The 21,451-nt window shown below is 42.2% G+C and overlaps 1 protein-coding gene across 3 annotated transcripts in view; it reads left to right on the top strand.

The window, feature by feature from the left end:
* Positions 1 to 21,451, top strand: part of KIF5C (kinesin family member 5C) — a 159,491-nt gene that overhangs the window by 37,589 nt on the left and 100,451 nt on the right. For 2 of the 3 annotated variants that reach the window (XM_005202465.5, XM_010802009.4), the window contains exon 2: positions 16,963 to 17,053. In XM_005202465.5, the coding sequence (XP_005202522.1) occupies positions 16,963 to 17,053 (91 nt within the window). The remainder of the gene's footprint in view (positions 1 to 16,962; positions 17,054 to 21,451) is intronic. The other variant, NM_001076127.2, reaches the window with a different exon arrangement.

The following is a 21,451-nucleotide window of genomic DNA, read 5'->3' as shown; positions in this document are numbered from 1 at the left end:
GAGGACTGCTGGGCTGCTGCTGGGGAGTCCTCTGGCCTGCCGCAGGTGACAGAGAGGGCTCTGAGCCAGAAAAGTCCTCAGGCAGAGACCCAGGTGCTGGAGGTTGGGCCAGCATGCGTGGAGATGAAGAAGACTGTGAGGATGCCGTCAGGACCCTGGATGCATCTGCTTTAGGTTTGCAGTTGGTAAAATCACAGACGTTTCCTGGAGGCTCCAGAGCTGTGATCGCAAAGCTGGCGTGTCCAAGTACCTGCACCAGACTCAGCTCCTCCCCTTCCCTGAAAAGTCTCTGTGGCTGAACATGGAAATTCTATTTATTTTTAAAGAGTGTAGAGGGTGGCCTTAGAACAGAGTAATATTTTTGAGGGATATCCCCACCCTGGAAATTAAGGGGCCTCAGAGTTCTGCGGGTGCAGAGCTCACGAGTGGCAGACCTGGGGGATTGGATGCCCAAGGTGTCCTTTGGCACTTGACTGTGGTAAGGGCACCAGCACGCCAAGTCTTGGAGTTACTACATTGTGAGTAATTGTCACATATTGCCATTCCTTCCTTTAAAGGGTCATTGCTCAGTAATTTTGCAATACAAATGCCCAGTGTAAATGGACTCAGGTTTTTTATTACAGGATAGCACTGACCATGTCTTGAGCGTCTGCTGTAACAGCAGGCATATCACTGGATCCTTTCCTGCACGAGCATCTGATCCTCACAGGAGGCCTGAATTGTGTATATTATTGGCTTCGTTTTACAGATGAGGAAACTGAGCTTCAGAGAAATGGGAGCTATGTTGAAGAGTATTTGGCTTCATTTCCACCTTTTGGCAGTCTGCTTTCTTTGGGCAACATTCAGCATAGGCTTCTGGAGTGAGAAGTAGAGAACGCCTATTCTAAATCCTTTTATAAATCCCCTCCTCCTGGTCCACTGTTCTCTTTCTTAAAGCATGTGGATGCGTACAACTTATAGGTTTCATAAAATGATTCTTTCATCCTGGGTCATTGTATAAATGCTAAGATACCAGCAAAACAATGTGTTATAATGCCTGGGAACACCTCTGTATCCACAATATATATTGAAATCATGTGTCAATTTAAAAACTTCTTCTCATGTTACTAAGAAACACTGCTGCATGCCCACTAGAATGGCTATAATAAAGAAAACAGATAATACAAGTGTTGGCATGGCTGTGGAGAAATTGGAACCCTGATATGCTGCTGGTATGAATGTAAAATGGCAAACAATTTGGAAAATAATTTGTCAGTTCTTCAAAAAGTTAAGCATAGAGTTATTGTATCACTTAGAAATTCTACTCCTAGTTATACCCAGGAGAAATAAAAATAAATGTACACATAAAGACCTCCCATGAATGTTTATAGTGGGACTCATAATAACCAAAAACTAGAAACAACTCAATGTCCATCAGTAGGTGAATGCATTCATAAAATGCATACAATGGAATTTTATTCAGTCTTGAAAGTGAATGAAGTGATTCATGAGACAACATGGATGAACCTTGAAAACATTGTATTTGAAAGAAACTTGTCACAAAAAGCTACATATTATATAATTCCAGAACAGGCAAATCTGTAAGGACAGAAATAGGTTAGTGGTTGCTTAGCTGCTGTTGTTCAGTCCCTCAGTGGCGTCCAGCTCTTTGCAGCACGCCAGGCCTCCCTGTCCATCACCATCTCTTGGACCTTGCTCAGACTCATGTCCATTGAGTCGGTGATGCCATCCAAACGTCTCATCCTCTGTCATCTCCTTCTCCTCCCGCCTTCAATCTTTCCCAGCATCAGGGTCTTTTCAAATGAGTTGGTTAGTATCGAAGCTTCAGCTTCAGCATCAGTCCTTTCAATGAATATTCAGGACTGATTTCCTTTAGGATTGACTGGTTGGATCTCCTTGCAGTCCAAGGGACTCTCAAGAGTCTAACACCACGGTTCAAAAGCAGCAGTTCTTCAGTGCTCAGCCTTCTTTATGGTCCAACACTCACATCCATACATGACTAATGGAAAAACCATAGATTTGACTATACAGACCTTTGTCAGCAAAGTGATGTCTCTGTGTTTTAATATGCTGTTTAGGCTTGTCATAGCTTTTCTTCCAAGGAGCAAGCATCTTTTAATTTCATGACTGCAGTCACCATTTGCAGTGATTTTGGAGTCCAAGAAAATAAAATCTGTCGTCACTGTTTCCACTGTTTCCCCATCTATTTGCCATGAAGTGATGAGACCGGGTGTCATGATCTTAGTGTTTTGAATGTTGAGTTTTAAGCCAGCTTTTCCACTCTTCTCTTTTCAACCCTCATCAAGAGGCTCTTTAGTTCCTCTTCGCTTTCTGCCATAAGGGTGGTGTCATCTGCATATCTGAGGTTATTGATATTTCTCCCGGCAATCTTGATTCCAGCTTGTGCTTCTTGCAGCCCAGCATTTCACATGATGTACTCTGCATATAAGTTAAATAAACAGAGTGACAATATACAGACTTGACATACTCCTTTCCCAATTTTGAACCAGTCCATTGTTCCATGCCTGGTTCTAACTGTTGCTTTTTGACCTGCATACAGGTTTTGTCGGAGACAGGTAAGGTGGTCTGGTATTCCCATCTCTTTAAGGATTTTCCACAGTTTGTTGTGAGCCACATAGTCAAAAGCTTTAGCACAGTCATGAAGCGGAAGTAGGTGTTTTTCTGGAATTCTCTTGCTTTTTCTATGATCCAGTGGATGTTGGCAATTTGATCTCTCGTTCCTCTGCCTTTTCTAAATCCAGCTTGAACATATGGAGGTTCTCGGTTCATGTACTGTTGAAGCTTAGCTTGGAGAATTTTGGCATTACTTTGCTAGCTTGTACATAGTTTGAACATGCTTCGGCACTGCCTGTCTTTGGGATTGGAACGAAACCTTACCTTTTCCAGTCCTGTGGCCACTGCTGAGTTTTTCAAATTTGCTGGCATATTGAATGCAGCACTTTCACAGCATCATCTTTTAGGATTTGAAATAGCTCAGCTGGAATTCCATCACTTCCATAGGCTTTGTTTCTAGTGATGCTTCCTAAGGCCCACCTGACTTCACACTCCAATATGGTTGCTTAGGGTTGGGGAAATTGAGAGGCTGCGGAGTGACTGCTGATGGGTACAGAGCTCCCTTTTGGGATGATGAAATGCTCTGAAATTAGACAGTGGTGATGAGTGCACAACCTTGTGAGTGTTCTAACAACCACTGACATGTACCTTCTTATTAAGTGGTGCATTTCATGGGATATGAATTGTATTTCAATAAGCAACACAGAACTTCTTCTCCCAGAATACTTGTGTTGATTAAAAAAATAAATATCACCATTAACCTAAAGACTTCCTGCTTTTTAACTAATGTTTTGGAAACATTCTTTCAGATTGTTTGCCTAGTCCTGGACAGTTTGGAAGCTTATCTTATTTGATTTATTCTTGTGCAAGCTAATATAATGTTTTACTGATGTCTTAACTTTGGATATCTTTGGAGTCCTTCAAGCAAGACAAATCTATACCCCTTTCATGAAGGGGGCACATATGTCTTTCTCCAGAGAAAAGAGATTTGGACTTTGAACACTCGGCTCCCAAAGTGAAACAAAGCTACCGTGGTGGCAAGGGAGGCAGGTCTCTCAGCCTTGGTCTGTCTTGTTCTGACACTTGGAGGATAGTGTCAGATCTAATGCTTCAGAGAGGCAGATTTTAAATCAATACAAAGGACTTCTCTGGTGGCACAGTGGATAAGAATCCACCTGTCAATTCATGGAACATGGGTTTGATCCCTGGTCGGGGAAGATTCCCCATGCTGTAGAGCAATTAAGCCCATGCACCACAGCTACTGAGCCTGTGTGCTGCAACTGCTGAAGCCTGCATGCCTCGATCCTGTGCTCCACAACAGGAGAAGCCTCCATAATGAGAAGGCCTCGCACCACAACAGAGTAACCCTGCTCCCTGCAACTAGAGAAAGCCTATGCAAAAAGCAGCAAAGAACCAGCATATAAAAAAATAATAAATGAAAGCATTTTAAATAAATCAATACAAGAACAAACTTTCTAACAGTTAGAGCTAGTTGAGTTTCAAGTGGGTTCCCTGTTGTCTCTTAGACTGTGGAGATGAGTTGTGCTTAAAAGGGGATGGGACAGACTGACTCTCAAGTTCATGTTAACTCTGAGAGGTGGTGATTCTGTTGATATTCCATTGCTGTACTGCTCCAGCTGTCATAGCAAGGACTCTTTATTTGTTGAACTAATCAGTTGTATATTTGGAAATAGTATAGAAATGATGGAAAGGAAAGCAGGGGGAAAAAAGTTCCAGGGTCTCATGCTTGTTGTTTCTTTGATGTTCAGGGAGAATAATTGATTCTAAAGCCAGAACTCAGAACACAAGACAGGGAGCCAGAAGGTCTGGATTCTAGACGGACCTGCCACCTACCCAATTAACTAGGTAACTTTCTGCAGATCGTCTACCCTCTCCCAGTCTTGTTTATTTGTAAAACACAATGTTGGGTTTGGATGACCTGGAAGGACTGTTTGGCTCTGAAAAATTCTAAAAATTTTCTGAGTAAGTCCTTCTTTTCATAACAAGTCTTAACATCTGCTTTTTCCTTGCCTCTGGTTGGCTTTTATCTGTTTTTAATGTCTTCTTTTGCAAGGAAGGCTTGCTGTGTGCATGCCCACCACCTTCTTGCCAATCTTGACCTTCTTCCCTGATCTTAGGCCCTTCTTTATTCAGTGGATTCCTGTCAGTCCCGTCTTAATGCTGAACACTGTCTTGACTTCTGCTGTGGTTGGGCTGTCTTTTGTTACCTCATTAATCACTTTGCTTCAGTCTTTCATGTCTGAACAAACATCTTTTGTTTCGTGTGTCTCCTGTTTTTCCATTAGCAATTTAGGAGATCGGCATAATATAAAGGAAGAATTCTTGAAACCAGAGACTTAAAGTTATTTCACCAGACTGACAGAGCTGATGGTGGCCCTGGGCCTTAGTTTTCCAGTTTATAGAATGGAGCTAATAATATCTAAGAAAGCCTTCCTCAGTGAGCAAAGGAATAGAGGAAAACAATAGAATGGGAAAGACTAGAGAGCTCTTCAAGAAAATTAGAGATACCAAGGAAACATTTTTGGGCTCCAAAATCACTGCAGATGGTGATTGCAGCCATGAAATTAAAAGACGCTTACTCCTTGGAGCCAAAGCGAAAACAATACCCAGTTGTGGATGTGACTGGTGATAGAAGCAAGGTCCGATGCTGTAAAGAGCAATATTGCATAGGAACCTGGAATGTCAGGTCCATGAATCAAGGCAAATTGGAAGTGGTCAAACGAGATGGCAAGAGTGAACGTCGACATTCTAGGAATCAGCAAACTAAAATGGACTGGAATGGGTGAATTTAACTCAGATGAACATTATATCTACTACTGCGGGCAGGAATCCCTCAGAAGAAATGGAGTGGCCATCGTGGTCAACAAAAGAGTCTGAAATGCAGTACTTGGATGTGATCTCAAAAACGACAGAATGATCTCTGTTCATTTCCAAGGCAAACCATTCAATATCATAGTAATCCAAATCTATGCCCCAACCAGTAATGCTGAAAAAGATGAAGTTGAATGGTTCTATGAAGACCTACAAGACCTTTTAGAACTAAAACCCAAAAAATGTGTCCTTTTCATTATAGGGGACTGGAATGCAAAAGTAGGAAGTCAAGAAACACCTGGAGTAACAGGCAAATTTGGCCTTGGAATACGGAATGAAGCAGGGCAAAGACTAATAGAGTTCTGCCAAGAAAATGCACTGGTCATAGCAAACACCCTCTTCCAACAACACAAGAGAAGACTCTACACATGGACATTACCAGATGGTCAACACCGAAATCAGATTGATTATATTCTTTGCAGCCAAAGATGGAGAAGCTCTATACAGTCAACAAAAACAAGACCAGGAGCTGACTGTGGCTCAGATCATGAACTCCTTATTGCCAAAATCAGATTTAAATTGAAGAAAGTAGCGAAAACCACTAGACCATTCAGATATGACTTAGATCAAATCCCTTATGATTATACAGTGGAAGTGAGAAATAGATTTAAGGGCCTAGATCTGATAGATCGAGTGCCTGATGAACTATGGATGGAGGTTCGTGACATTGTACCAGAGGCAGGGATCAAGACCATCCCCATGGAAAAGAAATGCAAAAAAGCAAAATGGCTGTCTGGGGAGGCCTTACAAATAGCTGTGAAAAGAAGAGAAGTGAAAAGCAAAGGAGAAAAGGAAAGATATAAGCATCTGAATGCAGAGTTCTAAAGAATAGCAAGAAGAGATAAGAAAGCCTTCCTCAGCGATCAATGCAAAGAAATCGAGGAAAACAACAGTATGGGAAAGGCTAGAGATCTCTTCAAGAAAATTAGAGATACCAAGGGAACATTTCATGCAAAGATGGGCTCGATAAAGGACAGAAATGGTAGGGACCTAACAGAAGCAGAAGATATTAAGAAGAGGTGGCAAGAATACACAGAAGAACTGTACAAAAAAGATCTTCATGACTCAGATAATCACGATGATGTGATCACTCACCTAGAACCAGACATCCTGGAATGTGAAGTCAAGTGGGCCTTAGAAAGCAACACCACGAACAAAGCTAGTGGAGGTGATGGAATTCCAGTTGAGCTATTCCAAATCCTGAAAGATGATGCTGTGAAAGTGCTGCACTCAATATGCCAGCAAATTTGGAAAACTCAGCAGTGGCCACAGGACTGGAAAAGGTCAGTTTTCATTCCAATCCCAAAGAAAGGCAATGCCAAAGAATGCTCAAACTACTGCACAATTGCACTCATCTCACATGCTAGTAAAGTAATGCTCAAAATTCTCCAAGCCAGGCTTCAGTAATATGTGAACCATGAACTTCCTGATGTTCAAGCTGGTTTTAGAAAAGGCAGAGGAACCAGAGATGAAATTGCCAACATCTGGTGGATCATGGAAAAAGCAAGAGAGTTCCAGAAAAACATCTATTTCTGCTTTATTGACTATGCCAAAGCCTTTGACTGTGTGGATCACAAGAAACGGTGGAAAATTCTGAAAGAGATGGGAATAGCAGACCACCTGACCTGCCTCTTGAGAAATTTGTATGCAGGTCAGGAAGCAACAGTTAGAACTGGACATGGAACAACAGACTGGTTCCAAATAGGAAAAGGAGTACGTCAAGGCTGTATATTGTCACTCTGCTTATTTAACTTATATGCAGAGTACATCATGAGAAATGCTGGGCTGGAAGAAGCACAAGCTGGAATCAAGATTGCCGGGAGAAATATCAATAACCTCAGATACGCAGATGACACCACCCTTATGGCAGAAAGTGAAGAGGAACTAAAGAGCCTCTTGATGAAGGTGAAAGAGGAGAGTGAAAAAGTTGGCTTAAAACTCAACATTCAGAAAACGAAGATCATGGCATCTGGTCCCATCACTTCGTGGGAAATAGATGGGGAAACAGTGGAAACAGTGTCAGACTTTATTTTTGGGGGCTCCAAAATCACTGCAGATGGTGACTGCAACCATGAAATTAAAAGACGCTCACTCCTTGGAAGAAAACTTATGACCAACCTAGATAGCATATTGAAAAGCAGAGACATTACTTTGCCAACAAAGGTCTGTCTAGTCAAGGCTATGGTTTTTCCTGTGGTCATGTATGGATGTGAGAGTTGGACTGTGAAGAAGGCTGAGCGTGGAAGAATTGATGCTTTTGAACTGTGGTGTTGGAGAAGACTCTTGAGAGTCCCTTGGACTGCAAGGAGATCCAACCAGTCCATTCTGAAGGAGATCAGCCCTGGGATTTCTTTGGAAGGAAAGATGCTAAAGCTGAAACTCCAGTACTTCGGCCACCTCATGCTAAGAGTTGACTCATTGGAAAAGACTCTGATGCTGGGAGGGATTGGGGGCAGGAGGAGAAGGGGACTAAAGAGGATGAGATGGCTGGATGGCATCACTGACTTGATGGACTTGAGTCTGAGTGAACTCCGGAAGTTGGTGATGGACAGGGAGGCCTGACATGCTGTGATTCATGGGGTCACAAAGAGTCGGACACGACTAAGCGACTGAACTGAACTGAACTGAACTCCTTGGAAGGAAAGTTATGACTAACCTAGATAGCATATTAAAAAGCAGAGACGTTACTTTGCCAATGAAGGTCTGTCTAGTCAAGGCTATGGTTTTTCCAGTGATCATGTATGCAGGTGAGAGTTGGACTGTGAAGAAGGCTGAGTGCCGAGAATTGATGCTTTTGAACTGTGGTGTTGGAGAAGACTCTTGAAAGTCCCTTGGACTGCAAGGAGATCCAGCCAGTCCATCCTAAAGGAGATCAGTCCTGGGTGTTCATTGGAAGGACTGATGCTGAAGCTGAAACTCCAATACTTTGGCCACCTCATGCAAAGAGTTGACTCATTGGAAAGGACCCTGATGCTGGGAGGGATTGGGGGCAGAAGGAGAGGGGGACGACGGAGAATGAGATGGCTGGATGGCATCACCGGCTCGATGGACAGGAGATTGGGTAGACTCTGGGAGTTGATGATGGACAGGGAGGCCTGGCATGCTGCGATTGATGGGGTCGCAAAAAGTCGGACACAACTGAGCGACTGAACTGAACTGACTGAAGGAAACATTTCATGCAGAGATGGGCACAATAAAGGACAGAAACGGTATTGACCTAACAGAAGCAGAAGATATTAAGCAGAAGTGGCAAGAATACACAGAAGAACTGTACAAAAAAGATCTTCGCAACCCAAATAATCACAATGGTATGATCACTCACCTAGAACCAGACATCCTGGAATGTGAAGTCAAGTGGGCCTTAGGAAGCATCACTATGAACAAAGCTAGGGGAAGTGATGGAATTCCAGTTGAGCTATTTCAAATCCTAAAAGATGATGCTGTGAAAGTGCTACACTCAATATGCCAGCAAATTTGGAAAACTCAGCCATGACCATAGGACTGGGAAAGGTCAGTTTTCATTCCAATCCCAAGGAAAGGCAATGCCAAAGAATGCTCAAACTACTGCACAGTTGCACTCATCTCACGCTAGCAAAGTAATGGTCAAAATTATGCAAGCCAGGCTTCAACAGTATGTGAACTGTGAACTTCAGATGTTCAAGCTGGATTTAGAAAAGGCAAAGGAACCAAAGATCAGATTGCTCATATCTGTTGGATCATCAAAAAAATCAAGAGAGTTCCAAAAAAACATCTATTTCTGCTTTATTGACTATGCCAAAGCCTTTGAATGTGTGGATCACCACAAACTATGGAGAATTCTGGAAGAGATGGGAATAGCAGACCACCTGACCTGCCTCTTGAGAAATCTGTATGCATGTCAGGAAGCAACAGTTAGAACTGGACATGGAACAACAGACTGGTTCCAAATCTGGAAAGGAATACATTAAGGCTGTATATTGTCACCCTGCTTATTTAACTTATTTGCAGATTACATCATGAGAAATGCTGGGCTGGAGGAAGCACAAACTGGAATCACAAGCACAAGCTGGAAGCACAAGCTGAATATTGCTGGGAGAAATATCAATAACCTCAGATATGCAGATGACACCACCCTTATGGCAAAAAGTGAAGAACAACTAAAGAGCCTCTTGATGAAAGTGAAAAAGTTGGCTTAAAGCTCAACATTCAGAAAACTAAGATCATGACATCCAGTCCCATCTCTTCATGGCAAATAGATGGGGAAACAGTGGAAACAGTGAGAGACTATTTTTGGGGGTCTCTAAAATCACTGCATATGGTGACTGCAGCTATGAAATTAAAAGACACTCCTTGGAAGAAAAGTTATGACCAATCTAGACAGAATATTAAAAAGCAGAGACATTACTTTGCCAACGAAGATTCCTCTAGTCAAGGCTATGATTTTCCCAGTAGTCATGTATGGATGTGATCGTTGGACTATAAAGAAAGCTGAACGCCAGAGAACTGATGCTTTTGAACTGTGGTGTTGGAGAGAACTCTTGAGAGTCCCTTGGACTGCAAGAAGGTTCAACCAGTCCATCCTAAAGGAGATCAGTCCTGGATGTTCATTGGAGGGACTGATGTTGAAGCTGAAACTCCAATACTTTGGCCACCTGATGCAAAGAACTGACTCATTTGAAAAGACTCTGATGCTGGGAAAGATTGAAGGCGGGAGGAGAAGGGGACGACAGAGGATGACATGGCTGGATGACATCACTGACTTAATGGACAAGAGTTTGAGTGAACTCTGGGAGTTAGTGATAGACAGGGAGGCCTGGCATGTTGGAGTGCATGGGGTTGCAAAGAGTTGGACACGACTTAGTGACTGAACTGAACTGAACTGAATAATATGTATCTCATGGAGTTGGTGTGAGAATTAAATGAGATAAAATATAAAAGCATTTGGAAACAAAAGTGTTTGGTGGTGGTGTTGGTGGACATTAATGAGAAGGTGGTCAGTGCAGGGAGAACTTCTCATCTTCTGTTCCTTCAGGAGTGAAGTTACACAAACACCTGGGACAGAAAGGGAGTGATTACTCTCTCTTTTTTAAAAAAATAGTTATTTGTTTGGCTGCATTGGGTCCTCATTGCATCATGTGGGATCTTTTATAGTGGTCCATGGATTCTCTAGTCGTGGCACGTGGGCTTTTAATTCCCTGACCAGGAATTGAACCCATGTCCCTGACATTGAAGGTGGATTCTTAACCACTGGGCCACCAGGGAAGTCCCAGTGATTATTCTGAGTAATCACTTCCTCTACTCAGTGTCTGAAGATAATTCCACAGAGTGAGTTTTAATCTTGCTGGGGAAATTTTTTTTCTTTCTTTTTCTTTCTTTCTTAAAGATAGAAGAAAAATCAAATAAGTCATTGCCACCGCACCCCCCCCCCCCCCTCCTACTTTGGTCACTACTCTTGGTTGGTCTCAGAAAGACCAATAATCTTGTTATTAGATAATATGCTAATAAAAATGTTAATCTTGTTAGATTATCTCTTTTTAAATAATTTTTTTTGAAGTAAAGTTGAATTACAGTGTTTTGTCAATTACTGCTATACAGCAAAGTGACTCAGTTATATATATACTTTTTTTCGTGTTCTTTCCCATTATGGCTCATCACAGGATATTGGTTATAGTTCCCTGTGCTATATGGTAGGACCTTGTTGTTTAGCCATTCTGTATATACCAGTTTGCATCTGCTAATCCCAAACTCCCAGTGCTACACTCTCCCACCCTCCTCCCTGTTGGCAACCACCAATCTGTTCTCTATGTCCTTGATTTTGTTTGTTTCATAGATAGGTTCACGTGTCATATTTTAGATTCTGCATATATCATATGGTATTTGTCTTTCTGACTTACTACACTTCGTATAATAATCTCTAATTGTATCCATGTCACTGCAAATGGCATTATTTCATTCTTTTTAAATGACTAGGGAGTATTCCACTGTATGTATGTACTACGCATGCGTGCTTGCTAAGTCGCTTTAGTGGTGTCTTGACTCTTTGCGACACTATGAACTGTAGCTCTCCAGGCTTCTCTGTCCATGGGATTCTCCGGGCAAGAATACTGGAGTGGATTGCCTTATCCTTCTCCGGGGGATCTTCCTGACCCAGGGACTGAACTCACGTTTCTTAGATCTCCTGCACTGGTAGACGGGTTCTTCACCACTGGCGCCACCTGGAAAGCCCAATGTATGTACCGTATCCTCTTTGTCCATTCTTTGTCCGTGGGCATTTAGGTTGTTTCGATGTCCATGAATAGTGCTGCTATGAACACAGGAGTGCATGTATCATTTTTATTTATTTATTTTTTTCATGTATCATTTTTAAAAAATATTTATTTATTTAGGCTCTGCTGGGTCTCAGTTGCAGCATGCACATCTTCAATCTTTGTTGCAGCATTTGAGATCTTTGGTTGTGGCATGTGGGATCTGACATGCTCCTCTGCATTGGAAGCTCAGTCTTAGCCACTGGACCACCAGGAAGTCCCTCGTGTATCTTTTTGAATTATGGTTTTGTCTGGATATATGCCCAGAAGTGAAATTGCTGGGTTTATTTTTAGTTTTCTGAGGAACCTCCAAACTGTTCTCCATAGTGGCTGTACCAGTTTACATCCCCACCAGTAGTATAGGAGGGTTCCCTTTCCTCCACACCTTCTCCAGTATTGTTTATAGCCCTTTTGATGATGGCCATTCTAAACAGTGTGAGGTGGCACCTCATTGTAATTTTGATTTGCATTTCTCTAATAAGTAGCAACGCTGAACATCCTTTTATGTGCCTATTTGCCATCTGTATTTCTTCCTTGGAGGAATGTCTCTTAGGTCTTCTGCCTGTTTTTTAATTGGGTTGTTTGTTGTTGTTGTTGTTGTCAAGGATTACCTCTTGATTATCTCTTCTTGGGGATAATTAATTTAAGTTTCCTTCACCTTCCTTCTGCTGCTGATTTTCTAAATCTTTAAGGGGGTCTTTGCTTTCCTCTGTCTCCAGTAGTAATATTCCTTCCAGGTTGGGGTATTAATAGGCCATATGGTTCATAGACACTTTGCTCCCAACCACTTGATAGGAATTCTGGTGGCTTGGTTTTTTGTTTTGTTTTGTTTTTTTAATTTCAACTATAAAAATGTAAGAACCATCTGCTGTTATTTTTTTGTATGTGATCTTGGTAAGTTATTTAGCTACACTGCTCCCATGCAGTTAGCACTGCTCCGCTGAAGGCTTTCATGGCAAAACTGGGTTACTTCATTTTCAGTTGTAATGTATGTGGAGTCTGTGTCCCACCCAGATTCCTTTCATAAATTGCAGCAGCTTTGCATATCCTGCACTTAGGTTTTGGCATTTATATGGCTTCTGTGTTAGCTGGTTAGATGCTTTAATAGTAGTGGTCCATTTGATTGGTTGAAAATGGGTCACATAGTAATTGCTATGGAGCAAACCAAATAGAGTGATGTGATAGAAAGTGATGTCGGGGTCGGGTGCAGTTGCTTTTGTTAGGGCCATGGAAGCCTTCAAAGGAGAATTTGGAGGTGACGTCTGGAAGGTGGTAAAGACAGTCAAATGAAGACCTGTGGTGAGCCCAGTGAAGATCTGCTGTGAGAGAATTCCAGGAAAAAGGAAGAGTTAAGAGCAAAGGCTCAGAGCTGAGGAATAAACAAGGTACAGAAGGAAGTCCAGTGGGCTACACTGTAGTCAGATGGAGGAGAGTGCAGGGAGCTAAGGGTGGAGAGGGTCTAGTCTAACAGGAACCATTGGGGAGTTTTAAGGGAGATGGGGTCATTTGGTTTATCGATCTCAAAAGCTCACTCTAACTGCTAAGTGAACACTGGATTGTTTGGAGCAAGAATGGAGGCAGGGAGACCAGTCAGGAGACTAAAGCTGTGGTCTTGATGAGAAATGATAATGGCATGAACTGGGGTTGTGTGGTGCAGATGGTGAGAAGTGATAGAATTTGGGTTTTATTTTGGATATGGACTCTATGGGACATAATAAATGATTTTGACTTGAGTACTAGGTGATTAGTGGTGCAATTCTTATTCAGATACAGAGGGCTTGATGGTTCTTTTTTTGGCCAGTTAAGCTTGAGATGGCTAATGGACATCAAGTGGAAATGTCCAGCAGGTGACTGGGTGTATGAATCTGGAGCTTGGGCGAGATTTGAAGGCTGACATGTTCATTTGAAGTATAGAGAAAAGGCTGAGGTCTTGGGCCAGACACACTGTCGCTTGGAAGTCTGGAAGAGATGTCAGGAAAGGACATGGACAGAGTAGCCAGAGAAGTCTCAGAGGACCATGAGCTAAATAGATGCCCGGAAAGGAAAGTGTCTCTGGAAGGAGTAAATGGCAACCTAGTCATTCAGGTTCAAATGTTAGCACTCAGCACCCATATTAAAATGTAAATCCAAAAATTTATTCTGCAGCTGCAAACAGTGACAGCTGAAGCAGGCTGGGCCCACTGCCTGCCCACTGAAACCCTCAGCTATAGTGGGAGACTCTGAAACAGGGAGACTCCCTCAGAAACAGGGAGACTCTGGTTTCCTAGGGGTCTTTGCTGCAGTCTCAACCAGGATTTGTGAGATTTTCATTCCCTTACTAAAACAGCAGTGATGAGTTGGTTGTTATTGTTGCTTAAATGTATGCAGCTGTATACAGCTGGTACACTGTGCCATAAATCAGTTCTTGAAAATAATCAGTAACAAAATTCTAATCCAGATTCTAGTGCCTTGACTTTAAGGTTCACCTAAAATAAAAGGCTATGACCAACTCAGTGCATGAAAAGACACATAGAAATGCTTACAATTTTAACTAATTTATGCTCTGATCCTGACAAGATAAGTTTAATAACAAATCATTTTCTAAATTTTATCTTTTCTCAAAGGCAGTTTCTGTTTGGGAATTAACTTTTGCTTATGGAAAATCATTGTATTATATGTTTGTCACTTGATAAATGTGATATTATTGAAATGAGGAGTTAGAGATTTTTTGCTTTCTACCTCTCTTAAAGTGAAAGCATAACATACCCAACCAACATTTTAAAGGGCAAACTCGGGGAGTCCTAGTTTTGTACCATAAGCTATAATAGATCTCTTTCCCTGCTGTGTCAAGTGCATTTTCTGTAAAACCTAAAACCGAATCATGCTGTAAACAAGCCAGTTTATTTGGGTGACTTTCATTAAGTTTGGAGGAATAATGGATTTGCTTTAAATTAAGCAGAGCTGCATTTTCTTTCCAGAAGGTTTAGTGGATGACACAAACTTAGGCAAACTCTGTAAATGTTTATTCAAACCTTTTACCCTGCTGACATTCAGTTGGATTTAACAAATAGGTGAATCTAGTAAGAATGTGGTGGGCTGATCACTGGCTATCGATTGTCGTGAGGAATATTCTCTTGATTATTAAGCCAAATACTGGGTTCACTGATTGAATGAGACTCGCTGGGAACAAAGCATCAGGAAATAATCCCTTTGCATAATTTTAACATGGCTCTGCTCTTTGTGAAATGCAAACTTTGATGGTACCTCCAAATTCTCCATTTTTTCCCTAAGACTCGGCTGGAAGTAGCTTGTCTACCTGGTTGGCACGGTCTCGTTTTTTAAAGGCTGAAGTGCAAGCACGGCCGTAACACACAGGGCCTCACTGGTGTGTGGCTTTCCCAGTCGTAAAGGAGTGAGAGAAACGTTAAGCCAGTCTGACACTTGTGTGCTTCCTTTTGTGTGAAGGTTATAGGATGTAACAAGCCGTGTCCTTGGATCCCCCATGAGCGGTTATCTTTTTGAGGGATCAGACTGGCTGTGGGTGGTTCCTGGCATCCAGAGCCACGTGTGGAGGTGCGGGCTGAGAGTGCAGGAGGCTCTGGGCTCTCTCCTTCTCTCTCCTCGCTGCTCCTGTCCTTGCTGCCGCACGTACTTGGGGAAAATGAAGGTGAAGGGCTGCCTGGGTGGAGCAGGCTGTGGGAAGGGAGATGTTGGTGGGTAAAGTGTTGTGATGGGGGTTCTCTGGGGAAAAGGCCCTGTCTGTCCTCCTCCTGCCTTCCCAGGGCGCAGTGCCTGGCACAGAAACTTCCAGTAGTTGCCTGCTGAATGCTGAGAGGCAGAGAATCAGGGCTTAGGGCTTACGTAGCAGCACCGCAGACCTCTTCCCTTCCCTCTGACCCTTCTCAGTTGCACACAGCCCAGCACCGTGGGGCCACATCCCAGACCCACACCTGGAGAACTCACGTGACTTTCTTTATAGTGTGTGTGTCAGTAGCACTCGGTCGTGTCCAACTCTGTGACCCCATGGACTGTAGCCCTCTAGGCTCCTCTGTCCATGGCATTCTCCAGGCAAGAATACTGGAGTGGGGAGCCATTTCCTTCTCCGAGGGGAATCTTCCCAACCCAGGGATCGAACCTGGGTCTCCTGCATTGGCAGGTGGATTCTTTACCATCTGAGCCACTAGGGAAGCCCTTACTTTATAGATGCCCCCCCTTTTCTCCAAAGCATCTACACAGTTAAGGTACCACCTGTGCATGTGAAGAAAACACTAGAATAATCTGGGACAGAGAACAATAATATCTGGCTATTAAGAGCAGCTTCTTAAATCTGATTGTGGCATCTTTCTAGTGAATAAAATCCAAGTGCATTACAACCCTGGCTAGCTACCTGGCATGCACTGGCTCCCCATTGCCTTTCCATCTCCTCTTGTCCACCCTCTAGGTCAGGGGACCCCAACCTCTGGGATTTAATGCCTGATGATCTGAAATTAAGCTGATGTAATAATAATAGAATGTACAATAAATGTAATACATTTGACTCATCCCCAAACCATCCCTCCTTGGTCCATGGAAAAACCGTCTTACACAAAACCAGTCCCTGGTGCCAAAAAAGGTGGAGACCACTGCGCTGGTTCCTTGAGCCCCCAGGCCCCTTGCTGTCTGCTCCACCCTTTGCCTCGATTAGTCTTCAGATGTCTCAGCCTTCCTGATCCTTTAAAGATCCACTTAACCGGTACTGCTTCACAGAGGTCTTCTTTGGCCCTCATGTCCCTTCTGTCCCATTAATTTATACCCCGGCATTTTGCATTTTCCTGGGTGTTTGTTTTCTTGCTTATTAGCTATCTGTCATGCTTGATTGATGCTCTCCAGGAAGGACTGTTTTCTGATTTGGTTAGCATCTAGTCTATGCCTGGCTCAGAAGAAGCTCTCCATAACTAAATATTTATTTAAATAAATGAATGAATGTGTCAACCCATCTTTCATCAGAAAAAGTGCTTCAAGTAAAAAAAAAAATGTTTTTCTTTCTCCTCTCCAATCTCAATATACAGTATACATACACACAATGAAGGTGTCGTTCATGCTGTAAAATTTCCCTCATCTTGGTAAGGAATTGCCTTGACAAGTAGCATTGGTGATTTAATGCTTATGGTGCTAATATTAGTAGTGCTTTTTATTCATGAATGTCTAATGTGTTTTTTTCCACCTCTCTTTTTCTTTTGTCTTTCTTTTTTAGCAAGGCAAGCCGTATGTCTTCGACAGAGTGTTGCCTCCCAGCACGACTCAAGAGCAGGTTTACAATGCGTGTGCAAAGCAAATTGTCAAAGGTAAGTGCTATTTCTTTATTTTCTCCTGGGCCTTTCAGAATAATTGAAAATGTTAAGTGGTATTTGCAGCCTAGAAATCAATGTACCTTGACCGTAAGCAGAGGCCTGCTAATTGGAAACACTGAATTATAGCAAGCTCTGGCCCTGATTTGCTATGATGTCAGGATTTAACTCCTCGATACCTCCTTTCCAAAGAGATTTCTTTATTTCTTTTGCCACCTTTTGGGCAGAGTTATTCTGTCACTTAGAAGCTTAAAAGCAGGGTAAGATATAGTCACACTATTTTTGTAATGGCTTTAAAATATTGCTGAAGCTATAGTACCTCCTCAGGAGAAAAACATCTATTCTGATGCTCCAGTTGTATATTTTTTGGTTGATCTATTTTGTGCATCTGTCTCTTCAGAAAGAAAATTTATTTTTTTTTACTTTTAATTTTATTGGAGTATAATTGATTTGTAATATTGTGTTAGTTTCAGGTGTACAGTAAAGTGATCTGTTATTTGTATGCATATTTGCATTCTTTTTAAGCTTCTTTTCCCATCTAGGCCATTACAGAGCTTGGAGTTGAGTTCCCTGTGCTATACAATAGGTCTTTATTAGTTTTTTTCTATATAGTAGTGTGTATGAGTCAGTAGAAATGGTTTCTGAAAGTATAGTCTTCAGAAAGAAGCTTTAAATGTGGAAAATTCTTGGGCATCAAGGAATTTTCTGCAGCATCCTAAGATCACACATTACCTTGCTGGTTAGTAAGTTGTTCTTACTACTCAGCATTCCTTAATAATACTTTCATCTAACCCACTTTCTGTCTTCCCACCCAGACCCTGACATTTGTTCTTCCACGTAGGTAGCCTAAAGCGTGAATTTGTGTCTTAGAGATCAATTCTTTTTTTCTGGGACTGGCCTCGGCCCTGAAGGATTCGTGTCAAAATAACAGCAGGGAGCCAAGCAATTTATACGTTTCTCTGCCTTGCCCTTTCAAATCAGGGGCAGGACAGAGCTTGCCCTTGGGGAGCTCGCCATCTGGACAGAGCTGACAGAGCTGAAGGGGCATCTCCTGCTCCTTTGCTTTTCATCACTGAATCCTTCCTTTCAGATTTGAATGCTGCAGTAATGGTGTTTTCAAATGTCTTGATGCTGCCACTTTGATAGGTAGCGCTAGATTTAAAGAGTGAAAAGTGAAAAAACAAAACCCAAAACACCTTGTCCTATTAGATCTGCTTGTTTTTAGAAGGTGAGCTGACTAACCTAACTATTTGAAAGGCATGAAAATCAGCCCTGGTTACATCTGTTAGATTCATTCTGACCTTGGACACCTGCGTGGGAGACGCCTGTCAGTATGTACCATCTCTTGCTGAGGTGTATGGTTATTTATGTTCTTGTTGCAGACATCAATTCAATTAGAAAGTCTTTACCGTAAGATTATTACAGAAAATTGAAGAGAAAAAAGTATGCCAGAATGTGAGATTTTTTTTGAATTAATAGTTTGGGCTTATATCTGTGGTAATTTTTGTCTTCTTTCTACTTCTACTCTTTTGCTTCCTTGTCTAAACATATTTGCTCTTTCTGGAGTATATAGTTTTGCTCCTAGGCAGCCCCCCTTCCCCTCTATTATCAGTCTCTTTTATATTTTTATTAAAGTAATCACATACAAGCCAGAATTCGTTCTTTTTCTCTCCTCCTTCATTATCAGAACCAAATAGTATTTACTGCTTGCTGTGCTAAGCACGAGGGCTATTTAAATACACACCCACCCTCTCTAAGTTGACATCGTAATTAGAGATGGATGCACTCCATTTGTAAAAAATCCTGTGATTAACAAATAATGCTAATAACCCTGAAGTTTTTATTTACTAGATAAGTTTGGGTCCCTTTCAGTGTTTGGGTTTTTTTATAATATGAAACGTCAGAAATGGACAGTCCCTAGGTGTGGGGGGCGGTTCTTGTGGACTTCCTAACTGTGGATAACTTGAGTCCCCAATAGACAGTGAGTCACAAAGAAAACCATCGAAAATAAAATCAGGCTCTGACATGATATAGTACACAGACATTTCTTGGGCACCATAAATATAGCATCAACATGCTCATTTTGTAGCAATAAAGAGTGTCTTATTCTCCCTTAAAAGGAAATTATTAGGGGCATAATGGAGACCAAATTTAACTTTTTTTTTTTTGGTATCCACTGAAGCTGCCATGAGGGGAAGTGGCCGTGTATTTCTGTGTCAGCAAGATAAAATGTAGGTATAAAAGAAAGAACTGCTTGGCATAGATTACTCAGGTACAGCTGAGGTTTCTCTGGCCATGATAAACCTTGTTTACATCAGGAATGGAAGGTGGTACAATGGGAATCTTTTTTTCTAGAGGCCAAGATTTGAACAAATGACTTCTAAAAGTCCCTTAAGCCTCTGCAATTCATGGTGATATAGTAGATTGGTGAGCTTTCCTTTCAAGTCTATCTAAACCCATAAATGATTTTGAGATCAGAGAGACTCCTTTTAACTGGACAGCTTTATTCTCTCTTGGTCCTTGCATTCCCTTCAACTTCACTGGGTTTAAAAAAATATATTTTGAACATTTGATTGTAGCGTCCTGGCATCTCCTACGCTCCCATCTTTGCCTGGTGTGTGTTTTTCAAAATGTCATCTGAAAGAGTGTAGAATTCTCTCCATTTCTTCTAGAAGAGGTGATAGGGTTTGTGGGTACCAGCATGGTAAATAGGAAGGTTCCTATGGATGCCCTAGGATTTAAAAACTGGTCACTGGGCACTGTTACTGAAGTAATCGGAGAAACTGTTTCCCCATGTACAGAAGCCTCCCCTGGCATTTGCCTTCCAGATTAACTGGATGTAGATCCTCCAGTGCTGGAGAAGACGGTTTCTTGTTTTCCAGTTCTAATTTCTTTAAACTGCATCCATTTGATTGTTTCTTTCATTCGTGTTTTGATGTGAGTATACTAGGTATTTGCCATATGGTTAAGTATTGCTAAGGACTGAAGTCACTAAGACACCTAAGACTCTGCAGAAATCTTTGAGTATAGAGAAGGAGCAGATGCTTGCGTAGTTATTATACATGTGGAGATTATGTGCTTTAAGATGCGTGTGTGCAAAATGCTATGGGAGCACAGAAGAAAGTCACTTGATACTGTTGATTTTGGTGAGTGGGGAGGAGGATTGGAGAATTGAGGAAGGCTTCTTGGAAAGGTTGGGATCTGAGGAGCATAGAATATGCGGGGCTGTACAAGCAGAAGGAACAGCAAAAAACCAAAGCCTAAAGCTTAGGGTGCAGAGTGATAAGCCCTAAAAAGTTAGGCTGGGGACTTCCCTGGTGGTTCAGTGGCTGAGACTCCACTCTCCCAATGTAGGGGGTCCAGGTTTGATCCCTGGTCAGGGAACTAGGTCCCACATGCCACAACTAAGAGTTCACATGCTGCAAATAAAAATCCCAAGTGCTCCAATGAAGACCCAAATAAACAATTAATAAATAGAAATAAATATTAAACAGTTAGGCAGGACCAGAGTTGGATAGAAATTGATGGACTTTATCCTGTAGGTGATGTGGACCCACTGAAGAGTTGTGGAATTTTTTCTTTTTTTGGCCTTGTTACAAAGCATGTGGGATCAGAGTTCCTTAACCAGGGATTGAACCCGTAGCTCCTGCAGTGGAAGTACAGAGTCTTAACCACTGGACCTTCAGAGAAGTCCCCAATGGAGAATTTTAAGCTCAGGGATATTATCAGATCAATTTTATTATTCTATTATATATGACTTTTAAGAAGAATTACATTTATTTTGCCGCTGTTATCTGTCAGGTACCCTCTATGCATTCTACATATGTTACTGCATTTTAAATCTTTACGACTTTATAAGGTGTGTGAGTATTATTATTCCCATTGTACTAAAGAGGAAATTGAGGTGAAGTAACTTGACCAGGTAGTTTAGGGACTAGTGAGGCCGTGCCTTGAACCTGAGTTTGTCTGACTTGAATTTTTCTGGACTATCCTGCCCCCACTTGTCTTGTGGGCCCGTAATGAGCATTTGGTAATTATTTTATGAGTTATTCCTTTTCCACCAGGCCATATGGACTACCTTGCAGAAAGGCAGGGGTAGGAACGGGAGTAGAGAAGGGAAAAAGGGAAAAAACAGAGACTGGGTTCCCAGGGCTGCTGGGTGACCCTGGCTGCTGCCAATGAGGAGGCACGCTTCCATTCTGAAGATGCAGCATGCCCTTGCCTGGGCACAGTGGCGTGGGTGCCCCCAGCTTGGCAGGCCCAGCATCCTGGCTGGCTGTTGGTGTTTGGTAGGATGGTCTCTGCAATCTCTGGGCACAGCCTGCTTGAGTAGTGTGGTTGGCTGGCGAGAGCCTTAGGAGTCCAAGCCAGGGGTGGCTTGTTAGCCACTATTGC

This window comes from Bos taurus, chromosome 2 (genome assembly GCF_002263795.3).
Source record: "Bos taurus isolate L1 Dominette 01449 registration number 42190680 breed Hereford chromosome 2, ARS-UCD2.0, whole genome shotgun sequence".
Classification (NCBI taxonomy): Eukaryota; Metazoa; Chordata; class Mammalia; order Artiodactyla; family Bovidae; genus Bos; species Bos taurus.
The sequence above is the reverse complement of the archived record's forward strand: the minus strand, read 5'-3'. Positions and strand labels throughout refer to the sequence as shown.